Source organism: Carettochelys insculpta, chromosome 22, assembly GCF_033958435.1.
Source record: "Carettochelys insculpta isolate YL-2023 chromosome 22, ASM3395843v1, whole genome shotgun sequence".
NCBI lineage: Eukaryota > Metazoa > Chordata > Testudines > Carettochelyidae > Carettochelys > Carettochelys insculpta.
In genome coordinates this window covers 8,676,457-8,700,163 of record NC_134158.1, presented here as the reverse complement: position 1 = coordinate 8,700,163, position 23,707 = coordinate 8,676,457, and the positions used below count along the sequence as shown (strand labels likewise).

Genomic DNA, 23,707 nt, shown 5'->3' with positions numbered 1-23,707 from the left:
TTCAATTTCCCTCATTTGCATGCCTCGTTTGAAAGAGGAGTGCATTTGTAGACGCAGCTCGAGTGAGGCTTAAGTCAATTAAACCCAATCTTTTGGGCCCTCTCCATTTTCAGCTGACTGTGTTTGGTGTTTTACTTTGGTTTCCCTTTGTTTATGTTTATTGCAATCGTCAAGACAAAGTCTGTGGATTTATAAAATAGTTACATTGTAAAATTAGATCTTTGTTTGTCATAGATTTTACAAAGTTATTTGATTACATTCATGCCTTTAGCTTCTTTTAGGATTTGAATGTGAGGAGGCTGACCCTGGGCCCTCCTTTCTGGAAATCCTTAGAGGCTGAACTCTGGGTCTCCAGTTACCTTTCTTTGAGAACTGGGGTTTATTTTTTTAAGGCACTGGAGAAGGACAATGAAATACCCGACCAAAGTTACATGACCACCAGCAGGAACCTCTGTCAAGTTTTCTCCTTTCCTTTGTCCTATTTTTCCTACAAAATAGACAAAATTGGTGTTGAGAAGCCAGGAGCCTCTGAAAGGTTTGGAATCTGCTCAGTATGATTCACCTTATGCCGGATGAATTCTAGGCATGGAAAACACAAGATTGAGGTGGCAGAATTTTATTTCCCACTTATCAGAGGGGTCGCCAAGTTACTCTGTATCCGCAAAAACAACGAGAAATCCTGTGGCAGCTTATAGACTAACAGATATTTTGGAGCACAAGCTTTCGTGGGAAAAGACCCGCTTCATCTCATGCATCTGATGAAGCAGGTCTTTGCCCACGAAAGATTACGCTCCAAAAAAAAAATTGTTATTCAATAAGGCGCCACAGGCCTTCTTGCTGATTTCCCGCTTAGGAATTTGTGCCTTAGAATCACTGGGGACAGGAGAGTTTCCATTTTCCTCCATCCCTCCCTGCTTTTTCTTCTTTTGTGGCTTCTTTTCCTCTTTCTCCTGTTCCATTCCCATCCCCAGGAGCTGGATGGGTAAGTGGAGTAGGGGGTTGGCCTCCCAACTCTCATGGTGGGGGGCCATCATGAAGAGGTGGGGCAGGGCCTAAGTGTGATCTCTTCCTGTGACCTGGGCCATTCCTGGGTCTGTTTGATGAGAGTCCTCAGCTTCCTGCCCCTCAGGATCTCAACCCTGATTGGCTGAGCGGGGGCTATCACCCAGGAGGAGATGTAGTTTCTTCTTATTCTTCTTTGAGACCAAGCAAAAATGTGCTCCTCAAAGAGTGGGTTGACAAATTTGGATGCTTCTCCCCATTCATTGTCTCTTGAGCTTTTTCTTAGTCTGTCGTTCCAGTTCTCCTACAACTTGACTTGTCTTAAACCTTTGTACCCTAGTTGGAGCATAGGTCATCTACAAGTCTCCTCAACTTCACTCAGTTGTGAGACAAAACTTCTGACCCCAAGAGGACCCCACTTGTTGTCATTCACTGTCAGTAGATCTTCTCCACATTGTCCAAGGTCTTCCTCTTTTGCATTGTCCTTATGGGTTCCATGTGAGAATCTGGCGGACAGTGCGGGAGGATGGTTTTCTGAGAGCGTGGCCTCACCATCCCCACTTTCTTTTGATTTGAACATCACATTGGCTCTTGTCCTGCTCTGTTCCAAAGCTCCTCATTTCCTATGGAAATCTGTGGTTTCCAGGAGGGACGCTGACGGTCCCATGGGGGACGGGACAGGGAGCTGGAAACAGGCAAGGCCAGTGGGTGAGCTGTGTTGAGGCTCTGTGCAGAAATTTGCCACCAATGGGAACAAAGAGAAATTGGCTGAAGCATCAGACACGCACGTGAAAAGTATCCGGCTGTGGGGATTTTGTTTGTTTTTTATGGTGGGTGTGTAAAATATTCCCCTGAATGTACGCTCTGTGTGCAGCTCTCTCTGCCACTGCACAAAACCCACACCATCCCGTAGCACCTTAAAGACGAATGTGAAAGCTCACTACCCGATCTTTGAGCTGCTACAGGACAGGGGGGCCCGTATCACTAAGTGTGGCTTGCAAAAGCGAGAGACGTTGCTGGGTGAACAACCCTATGGGCCGGGGGAGGGAGAGAAACCACACTCTTGTGAGTGCCTACCGGGTGAGTGGCTCCCGTCGGCACAGGTGAAAGTACCCAGTGTGCCCAGCAGGTGTGGGGTGAGTATATCTGCCTAGGGTGACCATCTAGCCCATTTGGGCTGGGACAGTCCTGTATTTCAGGTGCCAGGAAGGAGTCCCTACTTATTTTAACAAAGGGGCTAATTGTCCCATATTTATGCCCCTGGCTGAGCTACCTTTCCCCAGGTCAGCGCAGCCACACAAGCGCTCCCCGTCGAAATAAGGGGCCAGCAAAGCCTGCAGATGGGGTCACAGGCTGGACTAGCCCTTCTGGGGCAAAAGCAACCTCTCCCTTAAGGGGCCCCTCCAAGAAACACTTGGCCTGCACAGCACGAGGTCTGCAGAGCTGACAACCAATTGCAGACCCCGTACACGCAGCATGGACCCCCAGCTGCAGCAGCAGCAGCCAGAAGCCTTGGGCTAAGGGCTGCTGCACAGAGCGACCATAGAGCCCCGCAGGGGCTGGACAGAGTGTCTCTCAACCTCTCAGCTGATGGCCGCCATGGAGGACCCTGCTATTTTGACGTAGCAGGATGCGGATAGTCTATACATGCCCTACTTTGACGTTGAACGTTGAAGTAGGGCACTATTCCCATCTTCGGATGGGAATAGCGATTTCGACGTCTCGCTGCCTAACGTCGATTTCAACATCGAAATAGCGCATGGCGCGTGTAGACGCAACAGGTGCTATTTCAACATTGTGCCGGCTACTTCGAAGTAACCGGCTAGGGTAGACACACCCCTACACAGCAGCCCTATTTCAAAATAAGGTATTCTGAAATAACTATTCCTCAATAACATTGTGCCGCATAGAAACAGCACTTAGCTATTTCAAAATACACTGTCTAAACTCATCGCATATATTTTGAAATCGCGCCTATTTCATAATACAGTAAACGCTTTCATCCCTGACGGCCCTGAGACTGGGAGGTTGCTGGATATTCAGATATTGGGGGTAATAGAGAGGTATCCCTAGCAATACATAGCACTAAAGAAAAACAAGATGAGCTATTAAGAAATGAACAAAAATGTAAGCAGAGTATTATTTACCAGCCATACTAGTACTGTAGCTCGTATTGTACACTGTAAACTTACAGGCTACGTCAACACTTACTAAAAACTTTGAAATAGCCAAGCTAATACTAATGCATGTTCAGTGCTTCATTAGCATTAGCCTGCCAGCAGCTGCGGCACTTCAAAAGTGCCATGGTTTGCTCCCACGTGGCTCATCTCCACCTTTTTTGAAAGGACCCCACCAGCATCGACACCCTCTTCTTCCTCTGAGCTGCATTTCAGCGGCTCACTCGTATTCTTCCATTTGGCCATTAGCATGGCCATTTGGAAGTTTTTACTGCATGTTGACATGGCCGTACTGGCTGTGCTGTATTTATTTGGATTGACCTTCGCTCTCCTGTACTTACAGGAAACGTAACTGAAATTTACTTACGGTTAAAACGAAGGTTATCTGAGAGTGCTGGATGATGGAATGCCAGTTCAGACAGAGTTTACTGCACCTATTTTGAATTAGCTGCTGTTAAGAAAGGCCGTGGCTACGCTAGCCTCCGCCTTTCGAAAGTGGGGTGCTAATGAGCCACTTTGGGAGATGCTAGCGAGGTGATGCCATGAATGTGCAGTGCCCCATTAGCATCATGGCGACTGCCCATGTTTCGAAAATGCCATTTTGAAAACGCACGCTGCTGGTGTAGACAGGGGCCTTTCGAAAGGACACCCCAGACTTCAAAAGCCCCTTCTTCCCATTTGAGTTTAGGAAGAAGGGGCTTTCAAAATCCAGGGGGGTCCTTTTGAAAGGTTCCTGTCTACATCGGCAGCGTGTGTTTCGAAAGCAGCACTCCTGAAATGCGTGCAGCTGTCATTATGCAAATGATGCATTTGCATAATGATATTTAGCATAATAATACCTCATTAGCATCTGCCAAAGTAGCTCATTAGTAGCCTCCTTTCGAAAGGCTGGGGCTAAGGGACTCGCACTTATTTCAGAACAGCTATTGTGAAATAAGTACTGTTCTTCCTGCAATGAGGTTTACAGATTTTGAAATAATGTGCCGCTATTTTGAATTTATTTATTTGTTTCAAAATAGCGTTTGCGTAGTGCAGCCAACAGCAAAGTTATTTCACAATAACAGCTCTTATTTCAGAATAACTTTGCTGTGTAGTCCTACTGCCATGGACTTCGCTCAGGGCAAGATCTCATGCAGTAATCCTGAATAAAGCAAAAAAAAAAAGGGAGTAAGTAATTTAAAAAAGCTATTCGAAGCCCTAGATGAATGAGGTGAATTGCATTTCAAATCTACACAACACAGAGGTTCATAAACAGCCACCATAATTCTCCTGCTTCCTTAATCTTTGTTAATTTTGTAGCCAGTTGTGGATAATAATCACTTTTCCTTTCCTTGCAGGTTTTTTAAGCGTCCTTTTTCCATTCTGAACTGCAGGTTGAACCTCTCTAATCTGGAACTCTCTCATCTGGCAACAACTGTAACCCGGCATGATTTTCGTTAGCCGGACGACCACTTATCATGGGTGTGGCCAACTTTCCTGCAGTCCCATAAAGTTGGTTTCCAGCCACCAGTCCTGGCTCTCAATGTTCTGGGCTGTTCTTTAGCCGTAATTGACCCCTAAAGATCTTCTAAGAGCCCAGTGAGCAGTGGAAGGGTTGGTAATGTGCTAGGCAATATTGACCTCCTGTGGGCCGGCAAATTCTCTCATTCAGTCCTGGTCAGGTGCTGAGAGTGCCGGACAAGAGAGATTCTACCAGTATTACATCTGCTTTGCTCTTGCAGCACTGCCTGAGTTTGCAAGTAAAGTAACAGGGTTAGAGCACTGCCTCTCAAAAGCCATCAGCTCAGCAGAAATGTGGATACAAGATACCCGAATGCAATAATGCTGTGCGAGAGCTCTGTATCGGTGAATTACAGGTACTATCACAAACAAGGATTCCATGCTTAAGCCGAACACCATCAAAACACAAATGCTGCAACAGGAAACGTGAAATTGTGGCCCAGCTTCCCGAACAGACTTGGGCATCTCACTGCTGCAAGCCACAAAATCCGGTTGGGTGTTGTCTTATCGTAGCAGTTCCTCACCTTTCTGAGCCCCTCGAATTTACAGAGAGAAGTCGCAAGGGCCGGATACAGTGCGCTTTTGAAAGAGGATCGTCTGGAAATTCTCCTTTTGAAAGAGTGCGTCCCCACACGGAAGGGCGGATTGAAAGTGAGATCCGCTCCTTTGATAGAAAGCGGCCGAACAGCCCACGCTCTTTCGAAAGAAAGGACCCGGGATTGAAAAATCGGGTGCTGTGAGGACTGCTCTTTCAGAAAACAGGCCCTGGCCTAGGCACCTGCGTTTCTGGGGCTAGCCAGATACCCATCTTGTACCTAAATGCTGGGGTCAGGAGAGGGGAAAGCACCCGAAAAGTGTTGGGGGGGGCACTGACATATGAAATGAGCTCCTTGCACCTGTCCCTCCACTGATGTCCCCACTTCCCCTTGTCCAGTGCTCTTCCTCTGGTGGTGCACATTCACCCAAGCCCCTGTGCACATAATTATTCCACACCAGCATGGAAAACCATCCATGCACATACAGTAAACCCTCGATCTTACCAACCCCGATGTAGCGGCCTTCGGGACTCCAGCCACCTGGAGCTCCAGTGGCTTCTGCAGAGGTTTTTGTTTTTTGGTTTTTTGCCTTTTTTTTTTGAGGGGTGGAACAGGAGATGGAGGAGCTTGGTGGGCCAGTGAACCTTTGCATTTAATGGACCTTTGTGAACAACAAACAACCCCCCTCCACAGGTCTGTTGAATTGAGGGTTTACCGTATTAGAGGAAACATTGGGACCTGTGTTATCTCATCCTATGCTCTTTATTGCTTTATTACGTCTTTATTACTTCTCCTTTCGGCTACGGAGTGGCTTATGACTAAGAAAGAAAGCAGGTTGGGCTTCGCACTTTAGACCTTGCTGGAATAAAAACTCACCAGAAATGCCAGATGATCATTCGTATGGGTTTGCTTTGGGGGGGCGGGGGGGCGGTCCTTCTGGGAGAGAAGAGAAGGAGGAGTTGAAAAACAAACAAGTCACTAGGTTGAAGAACATCAAAGGAAACTCTTCAGAGCTCGAGAAGGTGTACCTGGGAACAACCTGATGCATAATCAGCTGACCCTGAACTCCCTGAGAACAGCTGGGTGTCACCACGGAAGCCGACCTTGAGGAGGAATGCCTGTCCTGTTCCTTCTCCGCCTTTGATTTCTGAGTGGCTCAAAGCGTCAAGAGAGACCCTCCTGTCCCGTCTCCATCAAGCCGAACCTTTCAGTGATATCCCTGAGGAGCAGTGGGTCTAAATGATTCAGGCTCAGCACTGAAAATATTGGCTTGTGAGCACCATGAGTTCATGAGACCTCTGGGAAACTTCTGCCCATGATCCCTCAGGTAGGTGAGCTTTGGTGGCCGATACTCCTTCATTGTTCCAGAGGGGTAGCCGTGTTCGTATGTAACTTCACAAAGAACGAGCTGTCCTGTGGCACCTTGGAGGCTAACTCCTTCCTTAGGTGACACCGCGTAGTGACAGAAGCCCCAGACATAGTCACACCTCGCAGTGCTCAGTTCTGAGCAAACCCAGAACACAACAGTTCCCTGGTCATTAGGGCTCAGAACCCACAGGTTCCCTCTGGAGTGTCTGGATACCGATTATCTCAATGCCATAATTTTTTTTCTCTTTTCCAATGCTCCATGTTGACTGTTTTCTCAGATTCCCATTCCCCTGAATTGTCTGGGTTTATGTTTGAGTATTTCTTCCTCTCTTCCTAACTCCCCAGATTGCTTGAATTTTTCCTCTGTCCTCCCTGTCTAATTTTAGCTCTCAATTTCATAAGTGGGGATGAGATTCTACCTGTGCTTATTATAGGTTATTTTCCCTCAGGTTTCCCCACACTCTAACGACGGGGCTCTCTAAAATTATACTCACATTGTGTATGGGCGGCAAGTCCATCTTTGAACCACTCTAAAACAGCAACATCCGTAAGCCAGTATGATTTTAGCTAGCTGGATGACCACTTATCGGGGTGTGGCTGAGTTCCCATGGTCCCATAAAGTTTGCTTCCAGCCACCAGTCCTGGTTCTCCGTGTTCTGGGGTATTATTTAGCTGTCGTTTACCCTAAAGCTATATCTATACTAGACAGTTTTGTAAGCAAAAGTGGAGTTTTTGGCCAACAAAACTTGGTGAGCATCTATATACAAAGTGCGTTTTGTCAACAGAAACTGTCTACAGAAAAGCCACGTAGATGCTCCAAGGGGGCCTTTTGGCGACAGAGCAGATCAAAAGCTCGATCTGCTTTTATGTGTGGGTGCAACCTGTTGAAAAAGTTTTGTCGGAGCATTTCTTCCGATAGTAACATCTGTAGGCAGATGGTTCTAGTGTGGACGTACTTTATATGTCTTCTAAGAACCAGGTAAGCAGTGGAAGTGTTGGTACTGTGCTAGACAACTTTGACATCCCATGGGCTGGCAAATTCTCTCGTCCGGCTCTGGTCAGGTCCTGAGGGTGCTGGATTAGAGAGGTTCAACCTGGACCAGCATCCTTCTTATTTCTTGGAGGGCATTGGCTCCTCCTCACCCGTAGTACTTATCCCCTGGTAGCACTTCTCCTCCAGAACGTCACACATTTGTTTTAATGCCTGTGTTCTGTGGGTGAGCTCCGCTGTTCCCTCCTCTTGGCCAGATGAATACTTTTGCCCTCTTGCTTGTTCTCACTGCCTTGTCATTGCAGAACCAGCCTTTTGTAACCGTTGACTGTAAGTCGGGTCTCTTGTTAGACTGGCCCTCTAGGAAAGGAGTTTGGAATTTGCTTCTCTTTCTGGACTAACCTGTTCTGCTAATGTGTCACTAGGTTCCTGCTGTTAAATCTTCTGAAATCTCCTTCCCAGGATGTTACCTGCCCTAAATACACAATGGATGGTGATTCCATCCTCTTGAGTTTTTTTAAACTTTTCCTTCTCGGGGAGGGAGCCTGTTAAATTCCATGGATCTGTGTGTGCCCAGACAACTCCATTATTAGGTTCGCTAACCCTCCCTCCTGTGTTTTAACGCCGTCTCGGACAAAGGCCTCCCAGGGTGCTTGTGTGTCTGTTACAATAAACACCTGAGCAGATGCTTTATCTGTTCCCTATGAAAAATAGTAGGAGCCGTCCCTTCCTCACACCATTAAATGTTTTGTAATGACGTCCTCTGCTCAGAAGGGCTGAGAATCATAGAACAATAGAGCTGGAAGAGACCTGAAAAAGCCATCGAGTCCAGCCCCCTGCTCTAAGCAGGACCAAACCCACCAGATCAGCCCCACTAGGGATTTGTCAAGGCGAGACTTAAACACCTCCAGGGATGGAGACTCCACCACTTCCCTGGGTGGACCATTCCAATGCTTCACCGCCCTCCTAGTGAGAAAGTTTTTCCTCATGTTCAACCTGGACCTTCCCAATGGCAACTTGAGACCATTGTTCCGTGTTCTGCCATCCGTGACCACCGTGAACAGCCTCTCTCCAGCCTCTTTGCAGCCTCCCTTCAGTGAGTTGAAGGCTGTTGTCCTGAACAGGAGCACCGGACAGATGGAGCTGGGCCAGGCCCACGCTCCCTTCATGGAATCATAGAACATGAGAAGTGGAAGGCGCCTCGAGAGGTGACTGAGTCCAGGCCCCTGCCCTCCCGGCAGGACCAAGCGCCTTCTAGACCTGCGGTGTCCAATACGCTCCCCGTTTGCCACACGTGGTGAAGGGGGCTGTGGATGGTGGGGAACTCCGGCGTGCCTCTCCAGCTGCCCCACACCCGCACCCCACCACGTGGAGGCGAGAGCGTAGGCAGCTGCTCTGGTCCCGGTGGGCTCCAGACCCGGGGCAGCTCGCACGGTGTGGTTCTAGCTCCAGGGAGGCTCACGCGGCCTGGCTTCAGTCCCGGGGCGGCCCCAGTGAGTCTCCTGGCTGCGGGAAGGGGTCGCACCTGGTGTGGGGGGGAGGTGGTGCCTTGGGGAGATCCCTGGGGGCGGCGCCTGTGGAGGGAGCCTGTGGCGATCCATGACATTTATTTTGGACACAACTGGTCTAGCCCATCCCCGATAGGTGTCCATCTCACCTGCTCTTAAATATCTCCAGTGATGGAGATTCCACAACCTCCCCTGGCAATTTATTCCACTGTTTGACCACCCTGACAGTTAGGGACTTTTTGCTAATGTCCAACCTGAACCTCCCTTGCTGCAGTTTAAGCCCCTTGTCCTATCAGCGGCAAGAGCATCAGAGCATCACCCTGCGACCCCAGTGGGCACCCAGGTATCCTGTGGGTAAGCCACAGGCTGGGGCTAGTGGAGTGTTTACAGGACAGTTAAAATTTACTCTTCCACTGACATTCTTGCCAGTGCTACCACTTGGCCCTGGCGCCTCTTTCCGCATCATCACAAGGCGTCTGGTTGTGTCTTGGTCACTCACTGCTACGGGCATTTCCTCTCTGCAAGGCTTAACGCAGCGCTGGTAAAATCTGGCACGCCTCAGCCTGCTGGCTCTTGCATTTCAGCATCTCCTGCTCACACCTCACATGCGAGTCCTTCCGAAAAGCGACCAATGCACGAAGTGACTCAATGGAACGAATATCCCTAATAGGACATTGGTTCGTCATAAGAGGGGAGCGTGCAAGGGAGGTGGGGGGGGGACGACACACACCTCCATCCCAATCAGTCGGGGAACGGCAGTCCCCTGGCATAGGGGTGAAGGCGAGAACCAGCTCCTTTGGTGGTGGGGCACAGAAAGTGCCCCTGTTATGTTCACTCTGTTTCGTCTTTTTCTTGTTTTGTCTTCATCAAGTTACAATGAGAGCGAGATCCTGGCCTGAACTCCACCGCTCCCTAGCAAGCCCCTCCCTGCCTGGGTTCGTCCTTTTCTTCGTTAACTTACAGCTCCGCAGCTTGGACTCAGGTAGGCAGCCCCATTCAGCCAGTGGGGTTTTGTTCTGTTCTTGGCTATGTTATTTGTTTGCCTAGCTTGTTGCTTCACGCAGTCTCTGCTCGTGTTAGTTTAAACCCAGCTCGGCTACAGCAGCATGCAAAAGACGGAACAGGCTGGCGTGCTCTCGTATGACACGCGTGACAACTTTGAAGAGCAGTGACGCGTCCGCCTCATTGACGCTCGCGAGAGGAAGAAAGCAAAAGCGGCAGCCGCACCAACAGAGCCAGTACAATTCCCTTGCCCCCACTGTGAACGCCCAGGCTGCTCCAAGCTTGGACTCATCCACAACCGACGACCCTGTGCAAGCTCAACACATCATTGTTGGACACAACGGACGACCTCTATATATATATCCTGTTGCTTAGTGCCCCAGGCACATTTAGGCAGTGGCTACACTTGCATTCCTCTTTTGAAAGAGGCATGCAAATGAGGGAAATCAAAGATGCAAATGAGGCACAGATTTGCATATCTGGCACCTCATTTGCATGCTCTTATTTCGAAAGAGCTTCTTTCGAAGGAAGAAAAGCAATGTAGACACAGCTCTTTCGGAGGTAATCCCCATCTTCGAAAGAAGCTTTCTTCCCTATTTTATGGGAAGAAGGATCCTTTCAAGGATGGGGTGTCGTTTTGAAAGAGCTGTGTCTACACTGCTTTTCTTCTTTTGAAGGAAGGTCTTTCGAAATAAGAATATTAAAATGAGGCACCAGATATGTAAATCGGCACCTCATTTGCATTTTAGATTTCCCTCGTTTGCATGCCTCTTTCGAAAGGGGACTGCAAGTGTCAACACAGCAATAGGGTCAAAGTTATCCAGGAACACTGTGCGTATCAGAAGACCATCACTTTATCCTACTTAATTCTACCACATGGTCAAAGCCTAGACCAGAAACCTTTCTGAGGCGGAGTGCCAAAGTCTGACCTTTTGCATGATCCGAGTGATACTTTTTAAAGTGACTCATAGTCCTACTTACCACAGACTCATTAATAACCCACCAATGAGGCAGAGCCAGTGGAGGGCGACCAAAATAATTAGGGGGCTGGAGCGTATGACTTATGAAGAAAGGTTGAGGCAATTGGGACTGTTTAGTCTGCAGAAGAGAAGACTGAGGGGGGACTTGATGATAGCCTTCAACTTACTGAGGGGAGGCTGCAAAGAGGCTGGAGAGAGGCTGCTCACAGTGGTCACGGGTGGCAGAACACGGAACAATGGTCTCAAGTTGCAGTTGGGAAGGTCCAGGTTGAACATTAGGAAAAACTTTTTCACAAGGAGGGTGGTGAAGCATTGGAATGGTCCACCCAGGGAAGTGGTGGAGTCTCCATCCCTGGAGGTGTTTAAGTCTCACCTCGACAAAGCCCTGACGGGGCTGATCTGATGGGTTTGGTCCTGCTTAGAGCAGGGGGCTGGACTCGATGGCTTTTTTAGGTCTCTTCCAGCTCTATTGTTCTATGATTTGGAGACCCCCGACTTATAGTTAATTTTGCTCTTGTCGCGGTGCGTTCCCCAGCCCAGTTTACAGTCGTCGGCTCAGCCCAACCCATCACCGCCTTTGTGGGTGAGGATGTTGTGTTACCCTGTCACCTCTTCCCGCCGATGAGCGCTGAGGGCATGGAGGTGAGATGGTTCCTCTCCGAGTTCTCCTCCCCTGTGCATCTCTACCGCAACGGGAAGGATGACACTGAATCTCAGATGCCAGCGTACGCGGGAAGGACGGAATTTCTCAAAGAGGGCATCCGAGAGGGCCGGGTCGCCTTGAGGTTACGTAACGTCCAACCTGCCGATGAGGGGCAATACAGGTGCTATTTCCAGTCAGCTTCCTTTTACGGAGACGCCCTGCTGGAAATGAAGGTGGCAGGTCAGTCGCATGTGTTCGTGTTTCCGTTCGCTCTTTTTTTTTTTTCTATTTACGCTCCTGAAGCCAGTTGCCCCCCCTGCATCGTCCCCCTATTGGCAGGCACAGGCCGGCTCTCCCTGGCACCTGCTCGTCCATGAGGGCAGGTGCCCATCACTGGCATAATGACCCCCGCTGGGTTATCTCCAGCCATGGACAAGTCTTCGGCCCCATCTCACGCAGCACATCCTGAGCATCTGTCAGTGACAGCGGGTGAAGCTCAGGGGGTGTCCGCATTGCAGGCGGGGTGTGAGCAGTGGCTTGGGGAAACGGACCCCAAACACCTTGCACAGGGCGTGAGAATGCCAGAACCCATGTTTCAGAGCAGGCTTCAGGGCTGTGCACAGGGGAGCACCCCAAATCTCTGCCTATTCCTGCAGTCCAGGCTGGGAGGGTTGACTGGCTGCTGAGGTCCCCTGTGAAGGACAGAGCCCCTGCCTCCTGGCGGCTGGGCGTCCCTGCCAGAGGTGTCCCGAGAAAGGTCGGGGAGGGGAGTCACACGACCCTTTCATTTGTGTGGGTTTGTGCCCCCCGCGAAGGATTCGCCTTGCGCTTCCCGCGCACACCCCAGGCAGGTCCCACCCTGCTGGGAACTCCCCTGCTGGAGCAGCTGGCACAGCGCCCAGGTGGGAGCATCTTTGCTTTTCTTTCCAGTGGGCCGGCTCGAATAGTTAGTCCTCGGTCGTGGCTGGGGCTCTTACCTGTTCTAACGCTGAACAAGGGTGAGCGCAGTGCCCTGTGGCAAAAATGGGACACCAGCCTTTGTAGATGGGGGGCTACTGTCCCATGTCAGGGCGATGGGGGCAGCCGCCCAGTGGAGGAGCCCCCTAGCAGCCTCAAGACACCAGGTGCCAGAGAACAGGAGCCCTGCAAAATATGGGACAATTTACCCGTTTTCTTAAAGTCAGGATGCCTGGGAGATACTTTAAATACGGGCCTGTCCTGGGAAAAAACAGGCCAGATGGTCACCCTCGCTGCACCCATAAGCCAGACAGGTGCCTTTTTATGTCTAACTAGATTTATGTGCTTTATACCATGTGATGCCAGGGCCTTCCCTGCTGCCTTGAATCTTTTGTTGGTTCCTTGTTTCTGTCTCAGCTTTTTCCCAAGTCACTCGGGTGCCTTTTGATTCTGCTTCTGTCGTGTATTGTCGTGCATTTGTTGGACTTAAATATTTACTTCTTATACCGCGTAGTGATATAAAAAGGTTAAAGTGAGAATTTAGGCCAGGTAGCATCTCTCAGTGGATCAACTTCTCTTAGGGAGAGAGCCAAGCTTCCTAGTTTACCGAGAGCTCGTCTTCATGTGGAGAAATTAGAGAGGGTCCAGAAAAGAGCGACAAGAATGATTAAAGGTCTAGAGAACGTGACCTATGAAGAAAGGCTGAAAGAATTGGGCTTGTTTAGTTTGGAAAAGAGAAGATTGAGGGGCGACATGATAGCAGTTTCCAAGTATCTAAAAGGGTGTGATAAGGAGGAGGGAGAAAACTTGTTCTTCTTGGCCTCTGAGGGTAGAAGAAGAAGCAATTGGCTTAAACTGCAGGAAGGGAGGTTTAGGTTGGACATTAGGAAAAAGTTCCTAACTGTCAGGGTGGTCAAACAGTGGAATAAATTGCCAAGGGAGGTTGTGGAATCTCCATCGCTGGAGATATTTCAGAACAGGTTAGATAAATATCTGTCAGGGATGGTTTAGACAGTACTTGGTCCTGCCATTGGGGCAGGGGGCTGGACTCGATGGCCTCTTGAGGTCCCTTCCAGTCCTAGTATTCTAGGATTCTGTGATTCAGAGCTGGGAAACTGAGGCATAATCTCCACTACAGCCATGATCAACGTGGCAATCAATCCACCAAGGACTGATTTAGCAGGCCCAATAAAGAACCGCTAAATCAACCAACAATCTCTTGGACATCAACTCTGGTCCTCCCCAGGAACAAGGTAAGAGAAGTGGACAGGAGGTTTTCCTGGTGGCCTAGTGCATTGGTGGCCTCGTGGCAAGTGGATTTAAGCTATATTGAGTTACACAACGAACGTAACTCAAACTGCGTGGCTTGGGTCAACGTCCCCCTACTGTAGACCTGCCCTAAGTCCTCTTGTATTGAGCTGGGACACTGAGTTAGTCTTTCTGCCAAGGAGCTGCCTGTAAACTCACAACCGCATCTCTCTCCCAAGCAGAAGTCGGCCCAGTAAAAGCTGTTACCTTCCTTGCCGTGTCTCTCTCGCTACCTACAGGACTACACGGCACAATCTGAACTGACTACAGTTTTATCCGACTGTCCTCCAGCTCTAGGCTCTGCGCCTCTCATTGCTATGGAGGGTTACCAGGACGGAGGGATCCGAGTGGTGTGCCGTTCAGCCGGGTGGTACCCAGAGCCGCAGGTTTTCTGGCGAGATCTGATGGGACGAGAAGTCCTGCCGCTGTCTGAAATCACATCCCAAAGGGAGCACAGCCTGTTTGAAACAGAAGCATCTATAGTCATAACAGAAACCTCCAACCAGGACATCTCCTGCTCCATTAGGAACACGCTCCTCCAACAAGAAAAGGAAGCAATGGTTTCTATAGCAGGTTAGTTACTGTCTGAGCCGCAGCGTGCTCCTGCAATTGGTTAACAGAGTTAAAATATGTCTGTGCTAATGAAAGCTATCTTAGAAACCGTCCCTAAGCATTAAGGTGTTTGCAAGTCTATAGTGATGGACGATACATCAAATGCAAACATCCTCACAGTACAATCAGGCTGTGTCTACACTTGCAATATCTTTCGAAAGAGGTATGCAAATGAGGGAAACAAAAATGCAAACGAGGTGCAGATTTGCATATCTGTCACCTCATTTGCATATTCTTATTTCAAAATGGCTTCTTTTAAAAGAAGAAAACCAGTGTACACACTGCTTTTTCAGACGTAAACCCCATCTTCGAAACAGCAGCGTCTACGCTGGTTATCTTCCTTCAAAAGAAGCTATTTCGAAATAAGAATATGCAAACAAGGCGCCAGATATGCAAATCTGCGCCTCATTTGCATTTTTCAAGTCCCTTCATTTGTATACCTCTTTCGAAAGAGGAATGCAAGTGTAGAAACAGCCTCAGTCTCTTAGGCTATGTTTCCACTGTTTCATTACCTTGAAATAAAATATGCAATTTGCACTATGGTGGTGGTTTTAGAAGGGTATTTAAAGAGAGGGGTCCCAGTAAAAGGGAGGGCCACAGCTGACAAGGTCTGTTCAGTCAGGATGGAAAAGGCCCATTATCAGTACTATGTATGAAGAGAGGAAAAACCAGGTCAGATAAGATGGGGTAATGTAGATCTACCCTCAGTCACAAATACCAACTATCCCTGTTTGGATTATCTTGGTTAGAACCAATCTGAGTCAGTTTCTGACCACTCTTATAACGTACCCAGGGACCACTCTGATTCCTCCGCTCCCCCCAAGTCTGCGGTGGATGTATAGGGTGACCATAAAAGCCATTTGCTTCCAAGCTAATGCCCATTCTGTTTTTCTGTTTGTTTGCTTGTTTGTTTCCAGATCCTCTTTTCCCAAAGGGCTCTCCCTGGCTTGCCATTCTGTGCACCATCCTGGTTATTCAGTCGTGCGTTATTGGCTTCTTAATTTATTACTTTAAAAGAAAAGGTAATACGTTAACTAAGGCTATAAACTATAGAAGACTTTTGCCTAATAAATCAATGCAAAGACATTTTAATGTTACGGAATCCTGGTGATGGCGCTACAGTTAAGGGTGTTGCTTGGTTTTCAAATTATCGCAACGTTGTTTTTTGTTTACGGCTCTAGACTCTGAGTACGGGGATATCAACACAAAAATGATTGCTCTAACTTATTTTTCTGAAGAACTGTGAGTGATCGGAATAAAGGCTCCCAACTGATAGCACCCAGTTACGGGAAAGGGCTTCTGAGCACCATTTGTTTTTTTCTTTTACAAACAAAATCAAGAAGAAACTTTAAACTCAGCTTCTTGGACTTTCCAGCAGAGATCTAGGGTGCATCTCTGCATGCATTCCTCTTTCGAAAGAGGAGCCTTTGAAATTAAAATATGCAAATGAGATGCTAAATATGCAAATTTATGTGCCATTTGCATTTTCAATTTATGTCATTTGCACGCCTCTTTCGAAAGAAGAATGCAAGTGTAGATGCACCCCTAGTGCACAGAACCGAAGCAGAGCTATATAAAGCACAACCCAGGTAAGGCCCAAAGTCCATACATGGGCTGGGGCCCCAGAAGTCCTGGTGTTGTGCAACAGAGCTGTGTCTACACTTGCATTCCTCTTCCAAAAGAGGTATGCAAATGAGGGAAATCAAAAATGCAAATGAGGCACAGATTTGCATATCTGGCACCTCGTTTGCATATTTTATTTCAAAATGGCTTCCTTTGAAAGAAGAAAGCCAGTGTAGACACTACTCCTTCAAACGTAAACCCAATCTTCAAAACAGCAGCGTCTCCACTGGTTTTCTTCTTTCAAAATAAGCTATTTTGAAATAATAATAGGCAAATGAGGTGCCAGATATGCAAATCTGCACCTCATTTGCATTTCCGAGTTCCCTCATTTTTATGCCTCTTTCGAAAGAGGAATGCAAGTGTAGACACAGCCCAGGTGAGTGTGACAGTAGTGACGACCCAGTAACTCTGTGGGTACATCTACACTTGCATTCCCCTTTTGAAAGAGGTATGCAAATGAGGGGAATTGAAAATGCAAATAAGGTGCATATTTGCATATCTGCAACTTCATTTGCATATTATTTCGAAAGAAGAAAACCTGTGTAGATGCTGCTCTTTCGAAAGTAAACCACATCTTCAAACAAATCCTTCTTCCGTTTATTTTAATAAGGATTCGTTTGAAGATGGGGTTTCCTTTTGAAAGAGCGGCGTCTGCACTGGGTTTCTTCTTTTGAAAGGAGCTCTTTCGAAACAAGAACATGCAAATGAGGTGCCAAATATGCACCTCATTTGCATTTTTGATTTCCCTCATTTGCATACCTTCTTTCGAAAGAGCAATGCAAGTGTAGGGCCGCGTCTACACGTGCCCCAAACTTCGAAATGGCCATGCAAATGGCCATTTCGAAGTTTACTAATTAAGTGCTGAAATGCATATTCAGCGCTTCATTAGCATGCGGGCGGCAGCGGCGCTTCGAAATTGACGCACCTTGCGGCCGCGCGGTGCATCCAGGCGGGGCTCCTTTTCGAAAGCATGCCACCTACTTCGAAGTCCCCTTATTCCCGTGAGCTCATGGGAATAAGGGGACTTCGAAGTAGGCGGGGCCCTTTCGAAAAGGAGCCCCGTCTGGATGCGCCGCGCGGCGGCAACGCGCATCAATTTCGAAGCGTCGCTGCCGCCCGCATGCTAATGAAGCGCTGAATATGCATTTCAGCGCTTCATTAGTAAACTTCGAAATGGCCATTTGCATGGCCATTTCGAAGTTTGGGGCACATGTAGACGTAGCCTAGATGCGCCCTCTCTGTTCGTACTGCGGCCACATCCCTGGGCTCAGCTCCCCCAGGCACTGTGACCCAGGGGTCAGTCACTCAAGTTAGCTCTGCAATGAGAACAAACACCCTGGAGCTGGATTTAATCTCTGAAGAGTCCCAGTTCCAGATGGAGTCCAAGGTCACTGGGCTTGCCGAGTTGCTCTTCTGAAAAGAGGCTCTTGGAGCTTCATATTGGGCCTGTTAAAACGCAGACACCCAAACCAAGGTTTTCACTCTGCACTGCGTCCTGGAGCCAAGAGATGAAGGACCCCGTCCTTGTGTCTGCCCCAACTTTTGTACATGCCTCATGCGTTGCCTAGAGAGGTGGCGGATTTTCCATCCCTCGAGGTTTTTTAAGTCAAGGTCCTGGCTGGGATGACTTAGTCGGGGTTGGTCCTGCTTTGGGCAGGGGGCTGGACTCGACGACCTCCTTAGCTCCCTTCCAGCCCCAGGATTCCGTGTGCTTCTGCGTTGAGAGCAGAGTCACTTTGCCTGTGATGGGCGTGCAGATGTCCTGCCTGCGTTCCCCAGTGCAGTCCCCGAGGAGGTCGGCAGTAAATTGTCCCTAAAGGACACACTCTCTCCTTTGTGTGTCCATAGAGAAAAGCCAGATAATAATAATAATTATTAACAATAGTAATAATAATAATGTGTGTTTACTTCTGCTTCTTTTTTAGAACGGAAAGCTGCAGAATGCAGTAAGTATTATTCCTTTTCCTTGCATAATCTTTTGCACACAAGTTGTCTCCTTGTTTTGCTCGTGTGTGTGTGCGTGTGCGCGCGCGCATGCTTGTTGAGTGGAGGTGTTATTTCATTTGGTGTGTAATCGTTAGAAGGCATTGCAATAGGGGGGTTCACGTTAAATATGTGGACTTTCACACTGAAAGGAAGCTTAACAAAAAAAAAAGTATGTGCAACTAAACCCAGGAAGCTTGAGTAGAAATGACCCAGAAGCCTTAATTTTGATACTGACAATCTAATATAATAAAGGCATGAGATTTAGCATATCAAATGAAGGGAAAATCTAAGGGAAAATCTCCTGATACAAGAAAGTTGTATGTAAATATTTAAGGAACTTTTATGGAACTTCTTAAACAGGCACTTAACTTCTGGCATGTACTTTTGCCTCAGTGAAGTTAATGAGGACATAAACACATAACAAAATTGTGCATATGGCTCAGCCTTTACTGTCTAGTGAGGACACGAGGCACTGAAGACGCAAAGTTTTGTTTCTGGAACTCTCAGATACAAGAGATGCAGAAATTGTGTTTCCAAAATATTCATATTGGACACGTTTTTCCAAATCTTTGAAACTAATGACGATGGGATCTGACTTGCCCCAACTGGGCTGGATACAGACCCCATTAAACGTAGTGGGATCGTCTCCTCAGTCCTGTGAGGTTTGGAATAGGGTCCATTGAATATAACCGAGGATTTGTTGTGGACGTCAAGGAGCGAAGCATTAGCCATTTAATAAATGGAATTGTTTTTGTTCTTTTGGGATTGTTTTAAAATTATTATAGTTATCTCCAGGTTAAGTATGATGATAACATAGAAATCAGTGTTGGTTATTGGTAGGGTGACCATGGCTACGTCTACACGTGCACCCAACTTCGAAATAGCTGATTTCGATGTTGCGACATCGAAATAGGCTATTTCGATGAATAACGTCTACACGTCCTCCAGGGCTGGCAACGTCGATGTTCAACTTCGACGTTGCTCAGCCCAACATCGAAATAGGCACAGCGAGGGAACGTCTACACGGCAAAGTAGCACACATCGAAATAAGGGAGCCAGGCACAGCTGCAGACAGGGTCACGGGGCGGACTCAACAGCAAGTCGCTCCCTTAAAGGGCCCCTCCCAGACACACTTTCATTAAACAGTGCAAGATACACAGAGCCAACAACTAGTTGCAGACCCTGTATATGCAGCACGGACCCCCAGCTGCAGCAGCAGCAGCCAGAAGCCCTGGGCTAAGGGCTGCTGCCCACGGTGACCACAGAGCCCCGCAAGGGCTGGAGAGAGAGTATCTCTCAACCCCCCAGCTGATGGCCGCCATGGAGGACCCCACTATTTCGATGTTGCGGGATGCGGATCGTCTACACGTCCCTACTTCGATGTTGAACGTCGAAGTAGGGCGCTATTCCCATCCCCTCATGGGGTTAGCAACTTCGACGTCTCGCCGCCTAACGTCGATTTCAACTTCGAAATAGCGCCCAACACGTGTAGACGTGACGGGCGCTATTTCGAAGTTACTGCCGCTACTTCGAAGTAGCGTGCACGTGTAGACGCAGCTCATATCTCCCTGTCCCAAATACAGGGAGGGACGGCTCCTCCTGGCTCCACTGAGATGTGGGGAGCCATGAACTGGGCAGCAGCTGAGCAGGTGGGCTCTCAGTTCCCTCCACCTTGCGAAGCCAGCGGCCAGGTGGCAGCCCTGGTGAGCGGGGCGAACCGGTGGCAACCACTCGCCTGCACAAATAAAGGGCAATCAGCCCCATTTTGAAAATAAATAGAGACATCTTCCCAGGGCCTGAAGTACGGGGCTGTCCCACCAGAAAGGGGACAGCTGCTCACCCTAGTGGTTGGAAATTTCTGCAAACTCGTTATTAGATGTGTAGCTTTTGACAGAGAACTGCTTGTGTCACCTCTACATTTTGGCCCTTTTACGGAACTTTTACTAGAGGGCTTTGGGAGATGCGTGGGACATTTTTCCCGTTGAAAATAAGTTTTAAAAAAGTCAACATTTAAAAAAAAAGTTCAAATATTCCTATTTTTGAAATAGGAAACATCAACATTTTATAAACAAATGAAAATTGTCATTCAAATTGACATGTCAGCACCCAACATTGTTTGAAGTTTCGTAAATGAAATATTTAACAGAAAAATAATATTTTACTGGAAATGAAACAAATGCTCATTTCTAAACATTTATTTACATTTTTTAATGGGGCCGTTTCCCCCCAGAAATAATTATTTTTCCTTCATGGGAATCATCGTTTTTTCCTCCAAAAATTACCAGGTCAAGTAAATATTTTCGCAGGAAACATTTTCACACACATTTTTGACCACATTTACTTACAGCTCTTTCTGCTACATGTATTTCATTCTGCATAATATTGATGCTGCCTCATATAGAGTTCATTAAGGTGGTGCTCATTTCTTCTTCTTAATGATTACAGGATGGATAGACTGCCTTAAAGCAGCAGGTAATAAATGTTCATATTTTACGAAAGCCCAGCATCTATCCCTTAAAAATTCCCAACTGTCTCCCCCCCCACCCCAGCCTCACCTCCCACTGCACTTTGAGTGAATGTTTTCAGGGTAGGGCTGACCATCTCGCTGGACATATTCCTGGAGATTTTGTCACCTGAGATGATCTTCAATTAAAGCTAAACCTTTAATTCCTGGGGAGCTCAGGGGAATCCTGTGTGCAGGTGTGTTCGTCCGCACTGAATTTCGTTGGCCATTTTTGTTGCAGACGCTTTCCTGGCTTAGAAGTCCCAGGATGGGCCGTGCCAGCAAGCTGTGTGCCCACAGATTTCTAGCCCAAACCCCGATGGAGCAAACTAAAGCCCAGCTGTTGGCCACCACTCTGATTCCCAAAGCCACAGCCTGGTTGCCACCTAAATGGAGATGTCCAAACTCAGTACCTATGTCTTGGCAGTAGACGCCCCCAAAGGGGCTATGCTTCTGCTGTGGGTAGGGGCACGGCTGGTTCCCTCTAGGCACCCAGGTGCTTGTCTCTCACCTATGCCCTTGTGCGAGCCAGGAGCCAGAGCCGGTGGCCTCTCCTGTCTGCGGGACCCACTCTGCTAGGCCGGCTCAGAGGCCTCCTAGCTCAGCATAGAATAGGTGAAGGAAAAGGCCCATTGTGGCCATCAACCAGGCTGTGGAGAGCCTCCTGTCCGAACCAGAGCATTAGGAGCCACCTCTCTGCCTGTGAGAAGAAAGGATAGAAAAAGGGGACCACCAAGAGAGTCTTGATGGTACACCCCCTGCAGCAGCCTGATCTCCATGAAGAGCTTTTATCACAGCCCAGCTCTGGTGGCCAAGGCATGAGGCCTTTGGGGAATCATAGAACACTAGGACCGGAAGGGACCTCAAGAGGCCATCGAGTCCAGCCCCTGCCCTCATGGTGGCAGGAGTGGGATCTGAATCCAGGCCTCCAATGAGACTGGAGCCCAAATCGAGCACCTTGGACCACTCGGCCACACTAGAAGAAGCAGAGCAGGGGATGGAGGCCACAGAGAGGGATGGGGGCTGTTGGGAAAAACAGAGACTGGGGGTGCAGCGCTGAGGAAAAGGTGGGGGCCCTGTGAGAAGAATAGTAGAGGTGGAGCCATGGAGAGGTGCTGGCCTCATGGCCCCACTACTTCTATGGGATCACAAATGTGTTCATCGCCTCGTTGTCCATCCTGCCGCAGAGATGCAGGCCAAAGAGAGGAGCTATATTGATTCACTCCCTGTGTGGGGCACATTCTGTCCCGGGTCTGCTTGGTCCCTCTCCAGGGCTGAGCTCTGCCCCTCACACTCTGATTCTCTTACTCTCCACAGTGAAAGTGACCCTGGATCCAGACACGGCCAACCCCTGCCTTGTCATATCTCCAGACGGGAAACGTGTCCGAATGGAAAGCAAACATCAGGACCTGCCTCACAGTCCTGAGAGATTTACCTATTCTCCCTGCGTGCTGGGCCATCAGGGGTTCACCTCAGGGAGACATTACTGGGGGGTGGAAGTTGTCAGTGTGGGGGGCTGGGCTGTGGGGGTCGCCAGAGCATCTGTGAGGAGGCAAGAAGGAGCCGTGAGCCTTAAACCTGAGGATGGAGTCTGGGCCATAGAGCGACAGTCATGGGGTGAGTACTGGGCGCTCACAAACCCTATGACGCCCCTGTCCATCAGGCGGAAACTGCAGAAGATTCGGGTTTCTCTGGACTGCGATGCGGGACTGGTGGAGGTTTTCGATGCTGATGCTGTAAAACCGTTTTACGCCTTCCCCCCGGCCTCTTTCGGGGGTGAGAAAATCTTCCCGTTCCTCCGAGTTGGAGGAGGAGGAACGCAGCTCAAACTCTGTCCCTGAGCAAAGGGAAATTAGACTGCTCAGAGTCACCCAAACCTGTGCTCAGAGAGTGGGGGTATCTTTTGTTAATAAAGATCACGCCGAGCTCTTCTTTAACTGCATATTGTGATGGGGTGAACTGGGCCCTGAAGCCCCCTGCTGGAGGCTCGAGGCCTTGACCCTTCCTCAAACCATAGAGAAGTCCTCCACGGAGGTTAGAGTGGTGGCCAGGAGGAGCAGCCAATCAGAAGCCAAGTAGCCCTATATAAAGGAGCTGCAACATTAGCATTAGCTCAGTGTGGCTGGAGACCTTGGTGGGGGAACATCTAGCTTGGATAGTGCTGTGTGGAGACCTGGCCAGCACAGCAGAAGGTCCTTATGGATTGTAGTTAGAGCCCTGAGAAGAGAAAGGACCCTGTTGAGGGCCCTGAGGAAAGGGCAGGGACTCACCAGGCCCATGGGTAAGTGGCCCAGGGAATAGCAGCTATAAATTTGGACGTGGCATGTAGGTATTATTTAGAGGATCCCTGGGCCGGTGTGCAGAGCCGAGGGTGGGACTGGCTGTCCCCGCACTCTCCAGTCGCAATTAGGATATTGATTTAGCATTGACATCTGGTGACAAGGGGGGTGGTAGGAAGAGGAGGCTAGTGCCCTAAAGTGGGGGTATGAAGAGTCGGGGCGGGGGTCCCCTTGGGAGGGCATGAAATTTCATAAGTGGGGAGGCCACACAACTGGCTGCTGGTTTCTTGGGCTTCTCCATCTCATTTAAAAATGCTGAACTCTGTCTATTTTTATGTCTGTCTAGACCCATTTGCAAAGTTTTTACCTTTGTGGAAGCCAGCTTGTCTAGGAGCCATTTCCCACCCCTTACTTCTGCACGCACACAAGAGCCTGTCCTTTCCTTGCCCTGTACGGGAATGGCTGGGAGGATGAGCTCTATGGAAGGCGTTAATGAACTGTTCGGAGGTGGGGATCCAGCTCCCTTGTACCTGTTTTTCCTGGCTGATAACGGTTTCTCTTTGGGAAGTGATTTACGATTCTCTACCTCATTGCCTCTGACACTGGGCTCGTTTGCGTAAGGGGATAAAATACTAGAGTTAGCTGCATCAAGCAGCTTTGCTGGGCTTGGTTTTACTATTGTCCAGTGTGGCTCATCCATTGCCGTATTGAGTTCAATAAAGCTGAATGTTA

General features: G+C 48.7%; 2 protein-coding genes across 2 annotated transcripts in view; one reads left to right on the top strand and one right to left on the bottom strand.

Moving 5' to 3' along the window:
* Positions 1-23,707, bottom strand: part of LOC142024829 (butyrophilin subfamily 1 member A1-like) — a 57,074-nt gene that overhangs the window by 24,058 nt on the left and 9,309 nt on the right. The window lies entirely within an intron of this gene.
* LOC142024894 (butyrophilin subfamily 1 member A1-like) lies at positions 9,959-22,934 on the top strand. The gene is made up of 7 exons (XM_075017218.1): positions 9,959-10,064; positions 11,600-11,947; positions 14,264-14,545; positions 15,502-15,606; positions 18,133-18,153; positions 20,639-20,665; positions 22,014-22,934. Exons 1-7 carry the CDS (start codon positions 9,959-9,961, stop codon positions 22,535-22,537), a joined length of 1,413 nt encoding a protein of 470 aa, XP_074873319.1. The 3' UTR covers positions 22,538-22,934.

What these genes read in the sequence shown, in the direction of transcription:
- LOC142024894 (XM_075017218.1), top strand. Translation starts at nt 9,959, where the DNA reads ATGAGAGCGAGATCCTGGCCTGAACTCCACCGCTCCCTAGCAAGCCCC. An exon ending in AGCAATGGTTTCTATAGCAG is followed by an intron (nt 14,546 to 15,501) that starts GTTAGTTACTGT and finishes GTTTGTTTCCAG; the next exon opens with ATCCTCTTTTCCCAAAGGGC. An exon ending in ACGGAAAGCTGCAGAATGCA is followed by an intron (nt 18,154 to 20,638) that starts GTAAGTATTATT and finishes TAATGATTACAG; the next exon opens with GATGGATAGACTGCCTTAAA.